The 15,196-nt window shown below is 43.0% G+C and overlaps 1 protein-coding gene across 3 annotated transcripts in view; it reads right to left on the bottom strand.

The window, feature by feature from the left end:
• LOC122550233 (triple functional domain protein) overlaps nt 1-15,196 on the bottom strand; it is a 581,330-nt gene that overhangs the window by 386,206 nt on the left and 179,928 nt on the right. For all 3 annotated transcript variants that reach the window (XM_087987024.1, XM_087987025.1, XM_087987026.1), the window contains exon 2: nt 3,219-3,293. In XM_087987024.1, the coding sequence (XP_087843150.1) occupies nt 3,219-3,293 (75 nt within the window). The remainder of the gene's footprint in view (nt 1-3,218; nt 3,294-15,196) is intronic.

Raw genomic sequence — 15,196 nt, 5'->3', positions numbered from 1 at the left:
TACTGGAATCAGTATTGAAAACAGGAAGTGCTGGAAATCACAGTAGGTCAGACAGCATCCATGGAGATAGAGCAAACTAATGTTTCAAGTCTAGATGAGTCCTCATCAGAGCACTTACGGAGAGCATTTTCTATTAAAAAGCTATTCCACAGAGTGAGTAGTTAGGATGTGGAATACATTGTTTAAGCTTGTGGTGGACACAAAAACATACAAAATAGGATCAGAAGTGGGTCATTAACATGGAACAGTACAGCACAGTACAGGCCCTTCAGATCAACCTAACCTACATACCCCTCAATTTACTGCCGTCCTTGAGCTTGTCCAACAGTTGCTCAAATGTCCTAATGTCTCTGCCTCTACTCCCACCTCTGGCAGTGCATTCTTCGCACCCACCACTCTGCGTAAAGAACCTATCTCTGACATCTCCCTTGTACCTTCCTCCAATCACATTAAAATTATGACCCTTCATGACAGCCATTTCTGCCTTTGGACAGCATGGTGGCACAGTGGTTAGCACTGCTGCCGCACAGCGCCAGAGACCTGGGTTCAATTCCCGACTCAGGCGACTGACTGTGTGGAGTTTGCACATTCTCCCCGTGTCGGCGTGGGTTTCCTCCGGGTGCTCCGGTTTCCTCCCACAGTCCAAAGATGTGCAGGTCAGGTGAATTGGCCATCTAAATTGCCCGTGGTGTTAGGTAAATGTAGGGGAATGGGTGGGTTGCGCTTCGGCGGGTCGGTGTGGGCTTGTTGGGCCGAAGGGCCTGTTTCCACACTAAGTAATCTAATAAAAAAAAAGTCTCTGACTATCTATTCTATCTATGCTTCTCATTACCTTACACACCTCCATCGAGACACCTCTCTTCCTTCTTCTCTCCAGCGTGAAGAGCCCGAGCTCACTCAACCTCTCTTCATAAGACAAGCCCTCCAATCCAGGCAGCATCCTGGCAATTCTCCTCTGCACCCTCTCTAAAGCATCTACATCCTTCCTAAAATGAGGCGATCAAAACTGGACACAATATTCCAAGAGTGATCTAACCATGGTTTTATAGAGCTGCAGCAAAACCTCACAGACTTTAAACTCAATCCCCCTGTTAATGAATGCCAAAACACTAAGGAAAGTAAAGGGCCCCTTAAAGATCAGTAAAGCTGCCAATGTGTGGAATCCCAGGAGACGGAGGTGATACTAAACGAGTATTTTGCATTAGTGTTTACTGTAGGGAAGGGTATGGAAGCTAGAGAATTTGTGGAAATAAATAGTGACATCTTGAAAAATGCCCATATTAGAGGTGGTGGTGCATGACTTCTTAAGATGCATAAAGGGGAATAAATCCCTGGGACCTGATCAGGTGTACCCTAGAACTATGTGAGAAGCTAGAGAAGTGATTGCTAGGTTCCTTGCTGAGCTTTTTATATCATTGATAGCCACAGATGAGTTGCCGGAAGACTGAAGGTTGGCCGGTGTGGTGCCACTATTTAAGGAAGGTCATAATGAAAAGCCAGGAAACTATAGACCAAAGGACCTAACATCAGTGGTGGGCAAGTTGTTGGGTGAATCCTAAAGCATAGGATTTATACATATTTGGAAAGGCAAGGACTGATTAGGCATAATCAACATGGCTTTGAGCATAGGAAGTCCTGTCTCATTAATTTGATTGAGGTTTTTGAAAAAGTAACAATGAGGATTGATGAAGGCAGAGCAGTGGACATGTCACAGAGCCTCCATGCTGTACAGCATGGAAACAGACCCTTCGGTCCAACTCATCCATGCTAATTAGATATCATAAAATTAATCTACTCGTATTTGCCAGCATTTGGCCATATCCTTCTAAACTTTTCTATTCATTAACCCATCCTGACGCCTTTTGAACGTTGTGTGTGTACCAGCCTCCACCACTTCCTCCGGCAGTTCATTCCATACATGCACTGCCCTCTATGTGAAAAAGTTGTCCCTTATATCCCGTTTAAATCTTTCACATTCACATTAAACCTATGTCCTCTAGTTTTGGACTCACTCACCCCAGGGAAAACACCCCAGGGAAAACCTCTATAAAGCCATCCCTCAGTCTCCGATGCTCCAGAGAAAATAACCCAGGCTATTCAGCCTCTCCTTATAGCTCAAATCCTCCAACCCTGGCAACATCCTTGTAAATCTTTACTGAACCCTTTCAAGTTTCACAACATCATTCTTAGACCAGGGAGAACAGAATTGAACTCAGTATTCCTAAAGCAGCCTAACCAATGCCCTGTACAGCCGCAACTCCTATACCCAATACACTGACAAACAAAGGAAAGCCTACCAAATGCCTTCTTCACTATCTTATCTACCTGCAACTCCATTTTCAAGGAACCAAGAACCTACACTCCAAGGTCTCTTTATTCAGCAACACTCCCCAGGGACCTTAACATTAAGTGCATAATTCCTGCCATGCCTTTGCCTTTCCAAAATGCAGCACCTCACATTTGTCTGAATTAAACTCCATCTATCATTCCTCAGCCCATTGGCCCATCTGATCAAGATCTCATTGTACTGTGAGATAACCTTCTTCGCTATCCGCTACACATCCAATTTGGTGTCATCTGCAAACTTACTAACTATATCACCAATGTTCAGATCAGAATCAGTTATATAAATGACAAAAGGCAGTTCATCCAGCACTGACCTCTGTAGCACTCTGCTGGTGATAGGCCTCGAGTCTCAAAGGCAACCCTCCATCATCACCCACTGTCTCCTACATTAAACCCAGTTCTGTATGTAAATGGCTAGTTCTCCCTATATTCCATGTGATCTAACCTTACAAAGCAGTCTACCATGAGGTACTTTGTCGAACACCTTACTAAAGTCCATATAGATCATTCTGCCCTCATCATAGTCCTTGATTTACTTGCATTCACATTCTTGCATTCTAAATGTTAGAATGTCATGAACACCTCAAGCCTTGCTGTTTGCAAGCATTTTGTCAGAATGATCTAAAATCACAAAGAGAATGGAGATTTATCTCATTGATTGGTATATTCCATGACAAACAGGTGGTTTGCATTCAATAATACGATGTACAGTACCACATTTTCCTGTTTAAAAAGTCACTCCAATCAACGTTTTTAATGCAATCTCATCATTCTCCCTGTAATCAAGATTCAAATACAGCACCATTAAACAAATGGATGTGGATGTGAATTCTTTTAAAAAAAACTATAAAATTCAAGCCAGTTTGACTTACCTGAGAGGAATGCAACCTTCTCCTTGAGTATTGGCAGAACTTCCGTTGCCTTCATCTCATCATTTTTACGAAAACCTAAAAAAAATTAGAATAAACTTATTCAAATATAGTTTCCAAATATAAAATAAACAAAAGCAAATACTACAATTGGGATTATTTGTCAGTTAGGATGTGAATATTTAATAACTGTCAACGCTTACAGAAACAAGGTTAAAACAGTGCCACATCTCTGATAAGAGAGACAATTTTCCTGTCACAAACAAAAATTGTAGAAATCCAGAATAATACCATAACTAATACCCAGATTTTAGCCCATGACGTTTGACAGACGTTTCATGTTTCAATCATTTCATAGAACTATCGTCATTCACAATTCTGCAAGTTGCACTCTATATTCTGACAGGAAGGCCAAGATTTACTTTTCCCCAACAAAGCACCTATCTGCTAGTTTACAGAAATATTAAAAATCAATAAAACTAGTTCCTTCAGATATTTTAAAAAGAATGCAAAAAGTAAGGATTGGTTCTATAGCAAATGAGTCTAGGGAATTAGTAATGAAGCATAAAGAAATGGCAGACAAATTAAACAGATATCCTGCAACAGTCTCATTAGAGATGAAGTATGTATCATCGCGGGGAGAACTGAAGTTTATAATGGAAGAATATGAATGTTTGGGGCATGGTAAATTAGGTCGCATATTGAATCAAGAATTAAAATCAAGAATTGAAAGGGAGTGAAGAACTCAAGAAAAGTACAACTACCAGGGAAGATTTTTCGGGAGAATGAGGAGAGAAGAAGAGAGGAGCGAGCATTGCCGGGAGGTAAGTTTCCCACTTAAAAGGGACTTACCTCTAGTGCCAGGCTTCCATTTTTTCAGGAGCAGCGAGGAGAGAGGGAGAGAGACTGCTGGGAAGGTAAGTGCCTGCTTTAAAAACTTACCTCGTGAATAGGCGGAGTGTATGCTGAGCAGGAATGGACAGGGGACTGCTGAGTAAGTGAAGCAATATATTTGGGTGGTTGCAATACCTGAAACACTAGTTAGGTAGTGTCTCCCACCCATCCTCCTCCTCTAACCAAAATAAAAAGGTTCTGTGCGTCGGATTGGTAAGGTAACTAGTTTTTTTTTTATTATTTATTTTTCAATAGTCTGGGAATTTAGAATAGTAGGAATGGAGGTTAGGGCAATTGAATGTTCCTCCTGCAGAATGTGGGAGGTAAGGGTCACCACTAGTGTCCCTGCTGACTGCGTCTGTGGGAAGTGCACCCAACTCCAGCTCCTTGAAAACTGTGTTAGGGAGCTGGAGCTGGATGAACTTCGAATCATTCGGGAAGCGGAGGGGGTTATTGAGAGGAGTTACAGGGAGGTAGTCACACCTTAGGTACAAGAAAAAGGCAGATGGGTTACAGTCAGAAAACAAAAAAGGAACCGGCAGACAGTGCAGGGATCACCTGTGGCCGTTACCCTCAATAACTAGCATACCGTTTTGGATATTGTTGGGGGTGGCGAGGACTTACCAGAATCTGTCCCTGGTGCTCAGAAGGGAAGGGGTGACCAGTGCAGAGCATTAGTCATCAGGGACTCCACAGTTGGGGGAAATATAGGAGTTCTGTGGGAATGAGAGAGACTCACTTTTGGTGTGTTGCCTCCCAGGTGCCAAGGTTCGTGATGTCTCGGATCGTGTTTTCGGGATCCTTGAGGTGGAGGGGGAGCAGCCTAAAATTATGGTCCACATAGGCAATAACAACATAAGTAGGAAAAGGACGGGGATTTAAGGCAGAAATTCAGGGAGCTAGGGTGGAAGCTTGGAGCTAGAACAAACAGAGTTGTTATCTCTGGTTTGTTGCCCGTGCCACATGCTAGCGAGGCAAGGAATAGGAAGAGAGAAGACTTGATGAGGTTGTGTTCGCCGAGCTGGGAATTTGTGTTGCAGACGTTTCGTCCCCTGTCTAGGTGACATCCTCAGTGCTTGGGAGCCTCCTGTGATCTTTCCTCCGGCATTTAAAGTGGTTTGAATCTGCCGCTTCCGGTTGTCAGTTCCAGCTGTCCGCTGCAGTGATCGGTATATTGGGTCCAGGTTGATGATCTTATTGATTGAATCTGTGGATGAGTGCCATGCCTCTAGGAATTCCCTGGCTGTTCTCTGTTTGGTTTGTCCTATAATAGTAGTGTTGCCCCAGTCGAATTCATGTTGCTTGTCATCTGCGTGTGTTCACCAACTAGCCACGAAACAACACAACCAGCTATTCTTAATAGCCACACACGCAGATGACAAGCAACATGAATTCGACTGGGACAACACTGCTATTATAGGACAAGCCAAACAGAGAACAGCCAGGGAATTCCTAGAGGCATGGCACTCATCCACAGATTCAATCAATAAGCACATCGACCTGGACCCAATATACCGACCACTGCAGCGGACAGCTGGAACTGACAACCGGAAGTGCCGAAGGAAAGATCACAGAAGCGCCTCACATGAGGCTCCCAAGCACTGAGGATGTCACCTAGACAGGGGATGAAACGTCTGCAACACAAATTCCCAGCTCGGCAAACACAGCCACAACAACGAGCACCCGAGCTACAAATCTTCTCACAAACTTAGAAGGCTCGAACATGTGACTACAGGGATGGTGCAGGAGGGAGGGTTTCGGATACCTGGATAATTGGGGTCATTCTGGGGTAGGTAGGATCTCTACAAACAAGATGGTCTATACCTGAACCAGAGGGGAATCATTATCTGGGGCAGGGGGAGTATTTGTTAATCCTCTTCAGGAGGGTTTAAACCAATGCAGCGGGGGGGGGGTGTTGGGAACCTAAATAGTAGTCCCAGTGTCAAGGAGGTGGAGAGTAGCAAGGTCAGAAATATGGTTTCAAGGTCACAAGAATACACCGGCAAGCAAGTTGGTTTGAAATTGTCTACTTCAACGCCAGGAGCATCCGAAATAAGGTGGGTAAACCTGCAGTATGGGTTAGTCCCTGGGACTTCGATGTTGTGGCCATTTTGGAGATATGGATGGAGATATGGATAGAGAAGGGACAGAAATGGTTGTTGCAGGTTCTGGGATTTAGATGTTTCAGCAAGAACAGAGAAGATGGTGAAAGAGGGGGAAGTGTGGCATTGTTAGTGAAGGACAGTATTACGGTGGCAGAAATGACGTTTGAGGACTCAAACTGAGGTAGTATGGGCTGAGGTTAGAAATGAGAAAGGAGAGGTGACCCTGTTGGGAGTTTTCTATAGGCCTCCAAATAGTTCCAGAGATGTAGAGGAAAGGATAAAAAAGAAAATTCAGGGTAGAAGCGAGAGTAACAAGATAGATGTCATGGGGGCTTTAACTTTCCAAATATTGACTGGAAATACTATAGCTTGAGTACTTCAGATGGGTCAGTTTTTGTCCAATGTGTGCAGGAGGCTTTCCTGAAACAGTATGTAGACAGGCCAACAAGGGGTGAGGCCACATTAGATTACCACTAGGTAATGGACCCGGCCAGGTATTCGATTTGGAGTAGGTAAGCACTTTGGTGACAGGGACCACAATTCGGTTATATTTACTTTAGCTATGGAAAGGGTTAGGTATATACTGCAGTGCAAGAGTTATAGCTGGGGGAAAGGCAATTATGATGCAATTCAGCAAGATTTAGGATGCATAGGATGGGGATGGAAACTGCAGGGGATGAGCACAATTGAAATGTGAAGCTTATTTGAGGAACAGCTACTGCATGCCCGAGATAAGCACGTACCTTTCAGGCAGGGAGGAAGTGGTCGAGTGAGGGAACTGTGGCTAAAGAAGTTAATTCTCTTGTCAAGAGGAAGAAGAAGGCTTATATCAGGATCAGACGTGAAGGCTCAGTTAGGGCGGTTGAGTTACAGGTTAGCCAGGAAAGACCTAAAGAGAGAACTAAGAAGAGCCAGAAGAGGACATGAGAAGTTATTGGCAGATAGGATCACGGAAACCCCTAAAGCTTTCTGTGGGTATATCTGGAATAAGAGAACGACTAGAGTAAGATTTGGGCCAATCAAGGACATTGGTAGGAAGTTGTGCATGAAGACAGAGGAGATAGGAGAAGCGCTAAATGGATATTTTCATGGGCATTCACACTGAAAAAAGACAATGTTGTCGGGGAGAATATTGAGATGCAGGTTACTGGACTAGTCGGGATTGAGGTTCACAAGGAGGAGGTGTTAGCAATTGTGAAAAGTGTGAAAATAGATAAGTCCATTGGGCTGAATGGGATTTATTCTCGGATCTCTGGGAAGCCAGGGAGGAGACTGCAGAGCGTTTGGCTTTGATTTTTATGAGCTGAAAATGTGTGGCTGGAAAAGCGCAGCAGGTCAGGCAGCATCCAGGGAACAGGAGAATCGACGTTTCGGGCATAAGCCCTTCTTCAGGCTTATGGGAAGTTGACTTGCAGATGTTCCGTCCCTTGTTTAGGATAGATGGGCTTCAGATTAATTCCACAGATCGACACAACATCGAGGACCGAAGAGACTGTACTGCACTGCAATGTTCTATGCTCTCAGTGTAAAATCACACAACACCAGGTTATAGTCCAACAAGTTTAATTGGAAGAACTAGCTTTCGGAGTGCAGCTCCTTCATTAGGTGGTTGAAGGAGCAGCGCTCTGAAAGCTAGTGCTTCCAATTAAACCTGTTGGACTATAACCTGGTGTTGTGTGATTTTACACTTTGTACACCCCAGTGGATGTATTATACTTGGATTTCCAGAAAGCCACTGATAAGTTAGCACATCAAAGACTACTGCAGAAAATCAAAGCTCATGGTGTTGAAACAAACATAGTGGCATGGATAGAAGTTTGGCTGGCTGACAGAAATCAGAGTAGGGATAGAGTCATAAGAGTGATATCGCACGCAAATAGTCGCTTCAATACAACCATTCCATACATAAAATCATCCCAAATGAAACTAGTGCCATCTGCCTGCTCCTGGTCCATATCTCTCCAAACCTTTCCTAATCATGTACTTATCTAAATGTCTTTTAAATGTTATGATTGTACCCACATGCACTACTTCCTCAAGAAATTCCTTCTACACACAAACCACCCTCTGTGTAAATAATTTGCCCCATGTCTTTTTTAAATCTCTCTCCTGTCATCTTAAAAAATGCCCTTTGTCTTGAAATCCCCCATCCATCTATCTGTACTCTATTTGTAATCCTCATTATTTTATGAACTTCTGGAAGATTACTGTCAACCTCCTACAATCCAGTGAAAGAATTCCCAGCCTATCTAGCCTTGCTTTATAACTCAAAACATTCGATAGCTGGCAACATCCTGCTAAATCTCTTCCAAACCAGTCCAGCTTAATATCATCCTTCAGATAACCAGGTGACAGATGAGGTCTCACCAATATCCTGTACAACTTCAACATAATTTCCCAACTCCTGTACTCCAAGTACTGAGCAATGAACAAGTATGCCAAAAGCATTTTTAACCACCCTGTCTGCATAAATGGGATGTCATGTCTAGTGTGTTACAGGGGTCAATGCTGAGGCCTCAACTCTTCACAACTGAGATAAATGATTTGGATGAAAGGTCATAACATATGGTAGCTAAGTTTGTTGATGGCACAAAAACAGGTAGGGAACTGACTTGTGAAGTGGACATAATGAGCCTACAAAGGAATATAGATTGATAAAGTGACTGGGCAAAGACACAGCAAATCGAGTGTGATATGACAAAGTGTAAAGCCAACCATTTGGGCTGAAAGAATCAAAAAGTAGATGACCTAAATTGTGAGAAACTGCAGAGTTCTGAGATGCTAAGAGATCTAGATGTCCTACTGCATGAATCATAGAAGGCAAATATGCTGATACAGTAAGGAAGCGAACAGAATGCTGCATTTGACTGCAAGGGGGACTGAATGCAAGAGTAGGGAAATTATGCTTCAGTTCCACAAATCATCGGTGAAACCACATATGGAGAACTGTGTACAATACTGGTCAACATACTTATGGAAGGGGTTAATGTATCAGAACCAATTCAGAGAAGGTTTACTTGAAATGCATAGGTTACCTAATGAGGGAAAGGCTAGACATGTATCCTCTGGTAGAAGTCAGAAGTGTCAAAATTGAAATATTTAAGATCCAAAGAGGTCTTGACCAGGCAGATGTCAAAAGAATGTTTCCTCTTTAGCGAAATACTAAAATCCTGGAATCATAATTTAAAAAACAGAAGATTAACATTGTCTGAAGGTTGAGAGGCTTCTTCAAAAGGCAACAAATGCAGAATTTTTACATATTTATAAGGACGAAAAGTAAACAGATTCTTGTTTACAGGGGGATGAAAGATTATTGGACGTATTGGAGGATGTATAGCAGGGAAGAAATCAAGCAGAGAATTAGGAGAGCAAAAAGGGGCCATGAAATGACCTTGGCAAGTAGGGTTAAAGAGAATCCCAAGGCATTCCCTACATACATAGAAAACAAGAGGATAACTAGACAGAAGGTCGGACAACTCAAGGTTCAGGGAGGAAACTTGTGCTTGAAGACAGAGAATGTGGGCATGATCCTAAATGAATATTTTGTGTCGGTATTCACCCCAGAAGAAAGATATCAAGGATAGTGAGATTTGTGTGGGCATGCTAATATATGAGGACATTTTGAGATCAATAAAGAAGTGGTGTTGGGTCTTATGAAGAGCATTAAGGTGAATAAGTCTCCAGGGTCCAATGATCTCCATCACGGGTTTTTGAAAGACGCAAAGGAGGAGATTGCTGGGGCCTTGACCAAGGTCTTTGTATCCTGGCTAGCCACTGGAGAGATCCCAAAGCAGTGGCGAGTACCTGATATTATTCCTCTGTTCAACAAGGGAAATAGGAACAATCCAAGAAACTACAGGCTGAGTCTCACCTGAGTGGTTGGAAAGCTATTGGAGATAATTCTTAGGCATGGGATTTATGTGCATTTGGAAAAACATGGCCTAATTAGGGATAGTCAGCATAGCTTTGTGTGGGGCAGTCGATGTCTTACTAACTTGATTGAATTTTTCAAGGAGATGACAAAGGTGAATGATGAGGGTACTGCTGTGGATGTTGTCTACTAGTAAGGCTTCCTACAAGGTGCCTCCACAAGGCTCATGCAGAAGATTAAGATACATGGGATCCACACCAGCTTTGACAACCTTCTATAACTCCACTAATCTTTGTATTATCTGCAAACTTACAAACCCACCCATCTACATTTGCATAGAAGTATTTATATATTTCACAAACAGCAGAGGTCTCAGTACGGATCCCTGTGGAACTCCACTAATCACGGACATCCAGCCTGAAAAATACCCTTCCACCACTACTCTCGGTCTTCTATAGGCAAGCCAAAAGGTATGCCCAAAACGTCGATTCTCCTGCTCCTTGGATGCTGCCTGACCTGTTGTGATTTTCCAGCACCACACTCTTGACTCTGATCTCCAGCATGTTCAGTCCTCACTTTGTCCCGGTCAGAATCTTTCTCCCAGAGTTGAACTTTCTAATACTCGGGGGCATGCATTTAAGGTGAGAGCGGTAAAGTTCAAAGGAGATGTGGGAGCAAGTTTTTTTTTAAACACAGTGATAGGCTTGACTGCAACAAAAGCAGGCTTGACTGACCAGAAGACTAATTCCCTGTTCTACTTACAATTACATAGTCTAACAGCACGGAAACTGGCCCAAACTGGTCTATGCCAAACAAACTGTCCATCCACGCTAACCCCATTTCCCTGCACTTGGCCCATATCCTTCTAATCCTTTCCTATCCATGTATTTGTCCAAATGCATTTTAAATGCCGTTAATGTATCCTCCTTAAACACTTCTGCTGGCAGCTCATTCCAATGCATACCACCCTCTGTGTAAAAAAAAGTTGCCCCTCAGGTTCTATTTTATTCTTTTCTTTCTAACCTTCTAAACTGATGCCCTCTAGTCCTCGATTCCCCAACCCTGGGAAAAAGACTGAGTGCATTCAATCTATCCATGTCTCTCAAGAACTTAATCACCTTTATTGTGATACTAAAGAGTTAATTTGCTCTGCTGACCTGCAAGAAATTGAATGCCCCAGGAGTACGGTGGTGTGTCTTTGTCTTATAGGTGGAAAGTGGGAGGTTTACATTCCCATCCAGGGATGATTTACATTTTTATCCCTATTCAGAAATCACAAAGAACATTATAGTTGGAATTTGACTATTCCTCTATAGTTACAAAAAACATTTTCAACAGATTTGACCATTAAGGGGTGATTCGAATTACATTGTCTCTGGAGGTGAGGTGGTCACTGCATTGTATCTTGAGTGGCATGGCACTGAGGGAGTGGCTGAGGGGTGTCTTGTGAACATTACTAACTGTGATGTAAAGATTTTGTATAAGGAAGGACTGTTTCCTTTGTTCAGGGAGGGCTTTTGCCACGACCCCATAAGCCTTGCGAGGTGTGTGTTAAAGCTTCCTCCAGAGACACCCTTGGACATACCTCGCAAGCATGGCGAGGAGTGTTCAGAGTTTCTCCAAACCTTGTACTGTACTGTGCTTAATATGTTTGGTTGCTTGTTCACAGAAGTTGCGGTGTGTTGCAGTTGCATCAACTGCGTAAGAACCTCAGGAGAAAAATAACTTAACACTATGAGGTGCCCCCTCAGTCTCCTATACTCTAAAGAAAAAAGTCCTAGCTTGTCCAACCTCTCCCTATAACTCAGACCATTGAGTCCAGGCAACATCCTTGGAGATTTCTTCTGCACTCTTTCCAGTTTAATAATATTCTTCCTATAATAAGGTGACCAAACCTGAACATAATACTCCAAGTGCAGCCTCACTAAAGTCCTCTATAACAGCAACATAACTTCCCAACTTCTACATTCAATGCCCTGACTGATGAAGGCCAGTATGCCAAAAGCTTTGTTCACTGTCCTGTCTACCTGTGATTCCACTTTCAGAGAACTGTGCACCTGAACTCCAAGGTCCCTTCTGTTCCACTACACTCCTTAAGGCCTTACCATTCACCATGAAACTCCTACCTTGATTTGACTTTCCAAAATGTAAGACCTCACACTTAAAGTCATTGAGTCATACAGATGTACAGCACAGAAACAGACCCTTCGGTCCAACTCTTCCATGTCGACCAGTATCCCAACCTAATCTAGTCCCATTCGCCAGCACTTGGCTCATAGCCCTCTAAACCCTTCCTATTAATATACTTATCCAGATGCCTTTTAAATGCTGTAATTGTGATCGCCTCCACCACTTCCTCTGGCAGCTTATTCCATACACACACCACCCTCAGCTTGAAAAGGTTGCCCTTTAGGTCCCTTTTAAATCTTTCTCCTCTCACCCTAAACCTATGCCCTCTAGTTCTAGACTTTCCAACCCCAGGGAAAATATTTTGTTTATTTATCCTATCATCATGCCCTTCATGATGTTGTAACCTCTGTGAGTTCACCCCTCAGCCTCTGACACTCCAGGACAGCCCCAGCCTTTTTATGGTGCTGGACACAGCAGTTGTCATACCAGGCCGTTGTGCACTCAAATAGAATGCTTTCAATGGTGCATATGTAAAAGTTGCTCAGGGTCCCTCTGAACATGCTGAATTTCTTAGGTCACCTGAGGAAGATGATGAATGCAATGTGCCGGAAGTTGGATCCTTGCTTCATGGATTCCGGTCTGAAAGCAGCGCTCCAGCCAACAGAGCCAGAAAAAAGAGCCTCTTCCCCACTGATGGGTGAAAAAATGCCCTTCCATGAGACTAGCACGGGAGGGGAGCGCTGAATCTATGAAGGGGGACACAATGCAGGAAGAGCATGAAGAAGCTCCTGCGTTCTGTTAGTACAGGTACAACAGTCTTCTCATTGCAATCTCATACACTCAGGGTAATTGTTCAGTTTAATCACTGTACAACCATGTCACATAAGCGTGCCCACTTAACCATTACATGCATGAAGGACTCACACCAATCTATGCTGCCTAACTTCTAATACTTCTTGGGCACTGATCTTCCTTCTTACTTGCCACCAACGTGCTCTCTATACTGTGCACAGCCACTCCAAGAATCTGAGCATGGCAATTGATGTGATGATGCCTTTTACAGCATCATCTTTCAGTTCTGGAGATTTCTGCTGCATGTAGACCTTTGAGATCTGTGCAGAAGAAAAAAATAAGAAAAAGTGCTGCTCACCACAGGCAAGTCTGTGAACTTTCAAATGCTCACACACAGTTCCTTCTGTTTCTCTCACTGCAGGACAAGTTGGTGCAAATGAAAAAGTCAGTCCCCCCTCTCCCTTCTGGTCTCCTTCCAAACCGAAGGATGTTGTGAAACTTGAAAGGGTTCAAAAAAGATTTACAAGGATGTTGCCAGGATTGGAGGATTTGAGCTAAACTTCGTTTGTCATTTCTCAGCCCACTTCTCCAGCTGATCAAGGACCTGCTGCAATTTCCGATAACCTTCCTCACTGTCTACGGTACCGCCTATTTTGGTGTCAACTGCAAACTTACTAATCATGCCTTGTACATTCTCATCCAAATCACTGAAATTGATAAAAAACAGTGATGGGCCAGAACTGACCCCTGACGCACGCCACTAGTCACAGGCGCCCAATCCTACAAGGATCCTTTCACTATTACCCTCTGCTTCCTACCATCAAGCCAATTGTGTATCCAATTTGCCAGCACCCCTTGGATTCCATGCAGTCTAACTTTCCAGAGCAGTATATTCTTGGGTTTGAAGATGTGAATCGCTGAATGAAAATCCAGTACTTTTCTGAAGTTCACCTTTAATTCCTATTTCGCATTTTCCTTTATGAAACTGCATAGATTAAATATATTGTGTAGAGTCAGTCAGGGAAGTAGGTTTGAGATGCCAAGACCATTCGCTTGGCTGGCAATGTTTTTACTCTTGTATGGGATGTGGGCTTAGTCTTCAGGCCAGCATTTATTGCTGATCCCGTGTGCCCAAGTGGCTTGCTCAGTCATTGCAGAGGACAGTTAAGAGTTAACTACATTGCCGAGAATCTGGAATCACATGTAGCCAGGCCAAGCAAGCAGCTGCTTATCCCTAAAGGACATTAATGAACTACACGGGTTGTTACAACAATCAATGATAGCTAAATTTCACTAGCTGCAAGGTCGGATTTGATCCTATGTTCACGGAGCACAAGCCTGGGCCTCCAGATGACTAGTCCAGTGACATTACCATTGCATCATGGGCCCAGTCTTGTAACATTAAGATGTCATACATTTTGACATGTCGCCCACTAACTATAATTTCTGCTTTAACTATAAACAGATTTTATTTTGGCCTTCCTTGCCACACGAGAAGATAAATTCATGTCACAATTGAGGGGATGTTACACTGAAACGCTCCTCCCTGCTCGTGTTTCAAATCAATTAGAATAAATTCACTGGCAAATAGGTACATGTTGAAAATTTATTTCAAACTACAGGTGCATCATATCTCAATACTCTAAGTGGGGAAATAGCATATACCACTGTCTTAGGAAATATTACAGCTTGAGAATGATGCGTGTAATCATAAAGTTATAGAACAGAAGGCCATTCAGTCTGCTAAATTTGTGACAGCTCCCTGGAAGAGTAATTTAATTAATCCTACTCAGCTGCCCTTGCCATGCAGCACTGCAAGTATGCTTTCCTCAAACATTTACCCAGTTTCTTTAGAAAATCAGGATTGAATCTGCCCCCACCACACTCTCAGGCAATTATTTCTGAATCCTAATCATCTTGCATTGTTTTTCCAATCACTGGCATCAATGACCTGTACTTCTCAATCCTCTTTAATGTGTTCCCATTCTTTCAAAAGCCAATTGAGGTCAAACCAATGTACTACGAAGGTGCATAATTATTTCCTTGCTTCTGTACTTTATGCCGTGCTTTATAAAACTCAGGATCCTTCATGCCCTTTAATACTTTTCGCAACTTGCCCTATTACATACAAAAATGTATGCAAACTTACACCCTGTTCTGATGTTGCACCTTGACATTATATTACTTCT

Source organism: Chiloscyllium plagiosum, unplaced genomic scaffold (genome assembly GCF_037043375.1).
Source record: "Chiloscyllium plagiosum isolate Xiang-an unplaced genomic scaffold, Cpla_swu_hap1 HiC_scaffold_5, whole genome shotgun sequence".
NCBI lineage: Eukaryota > Metazoa > Chordata > Chondrichthyes > Orectolobiformes > Hemiscylliidae > Chiloscyllium > Chiloscyllium plagiosum.
The sequence above is the reverse complement of the archived record's forward strand: the minus strand, read 5'-3'. Positions and strand labels throughout refer to the sequence as shown.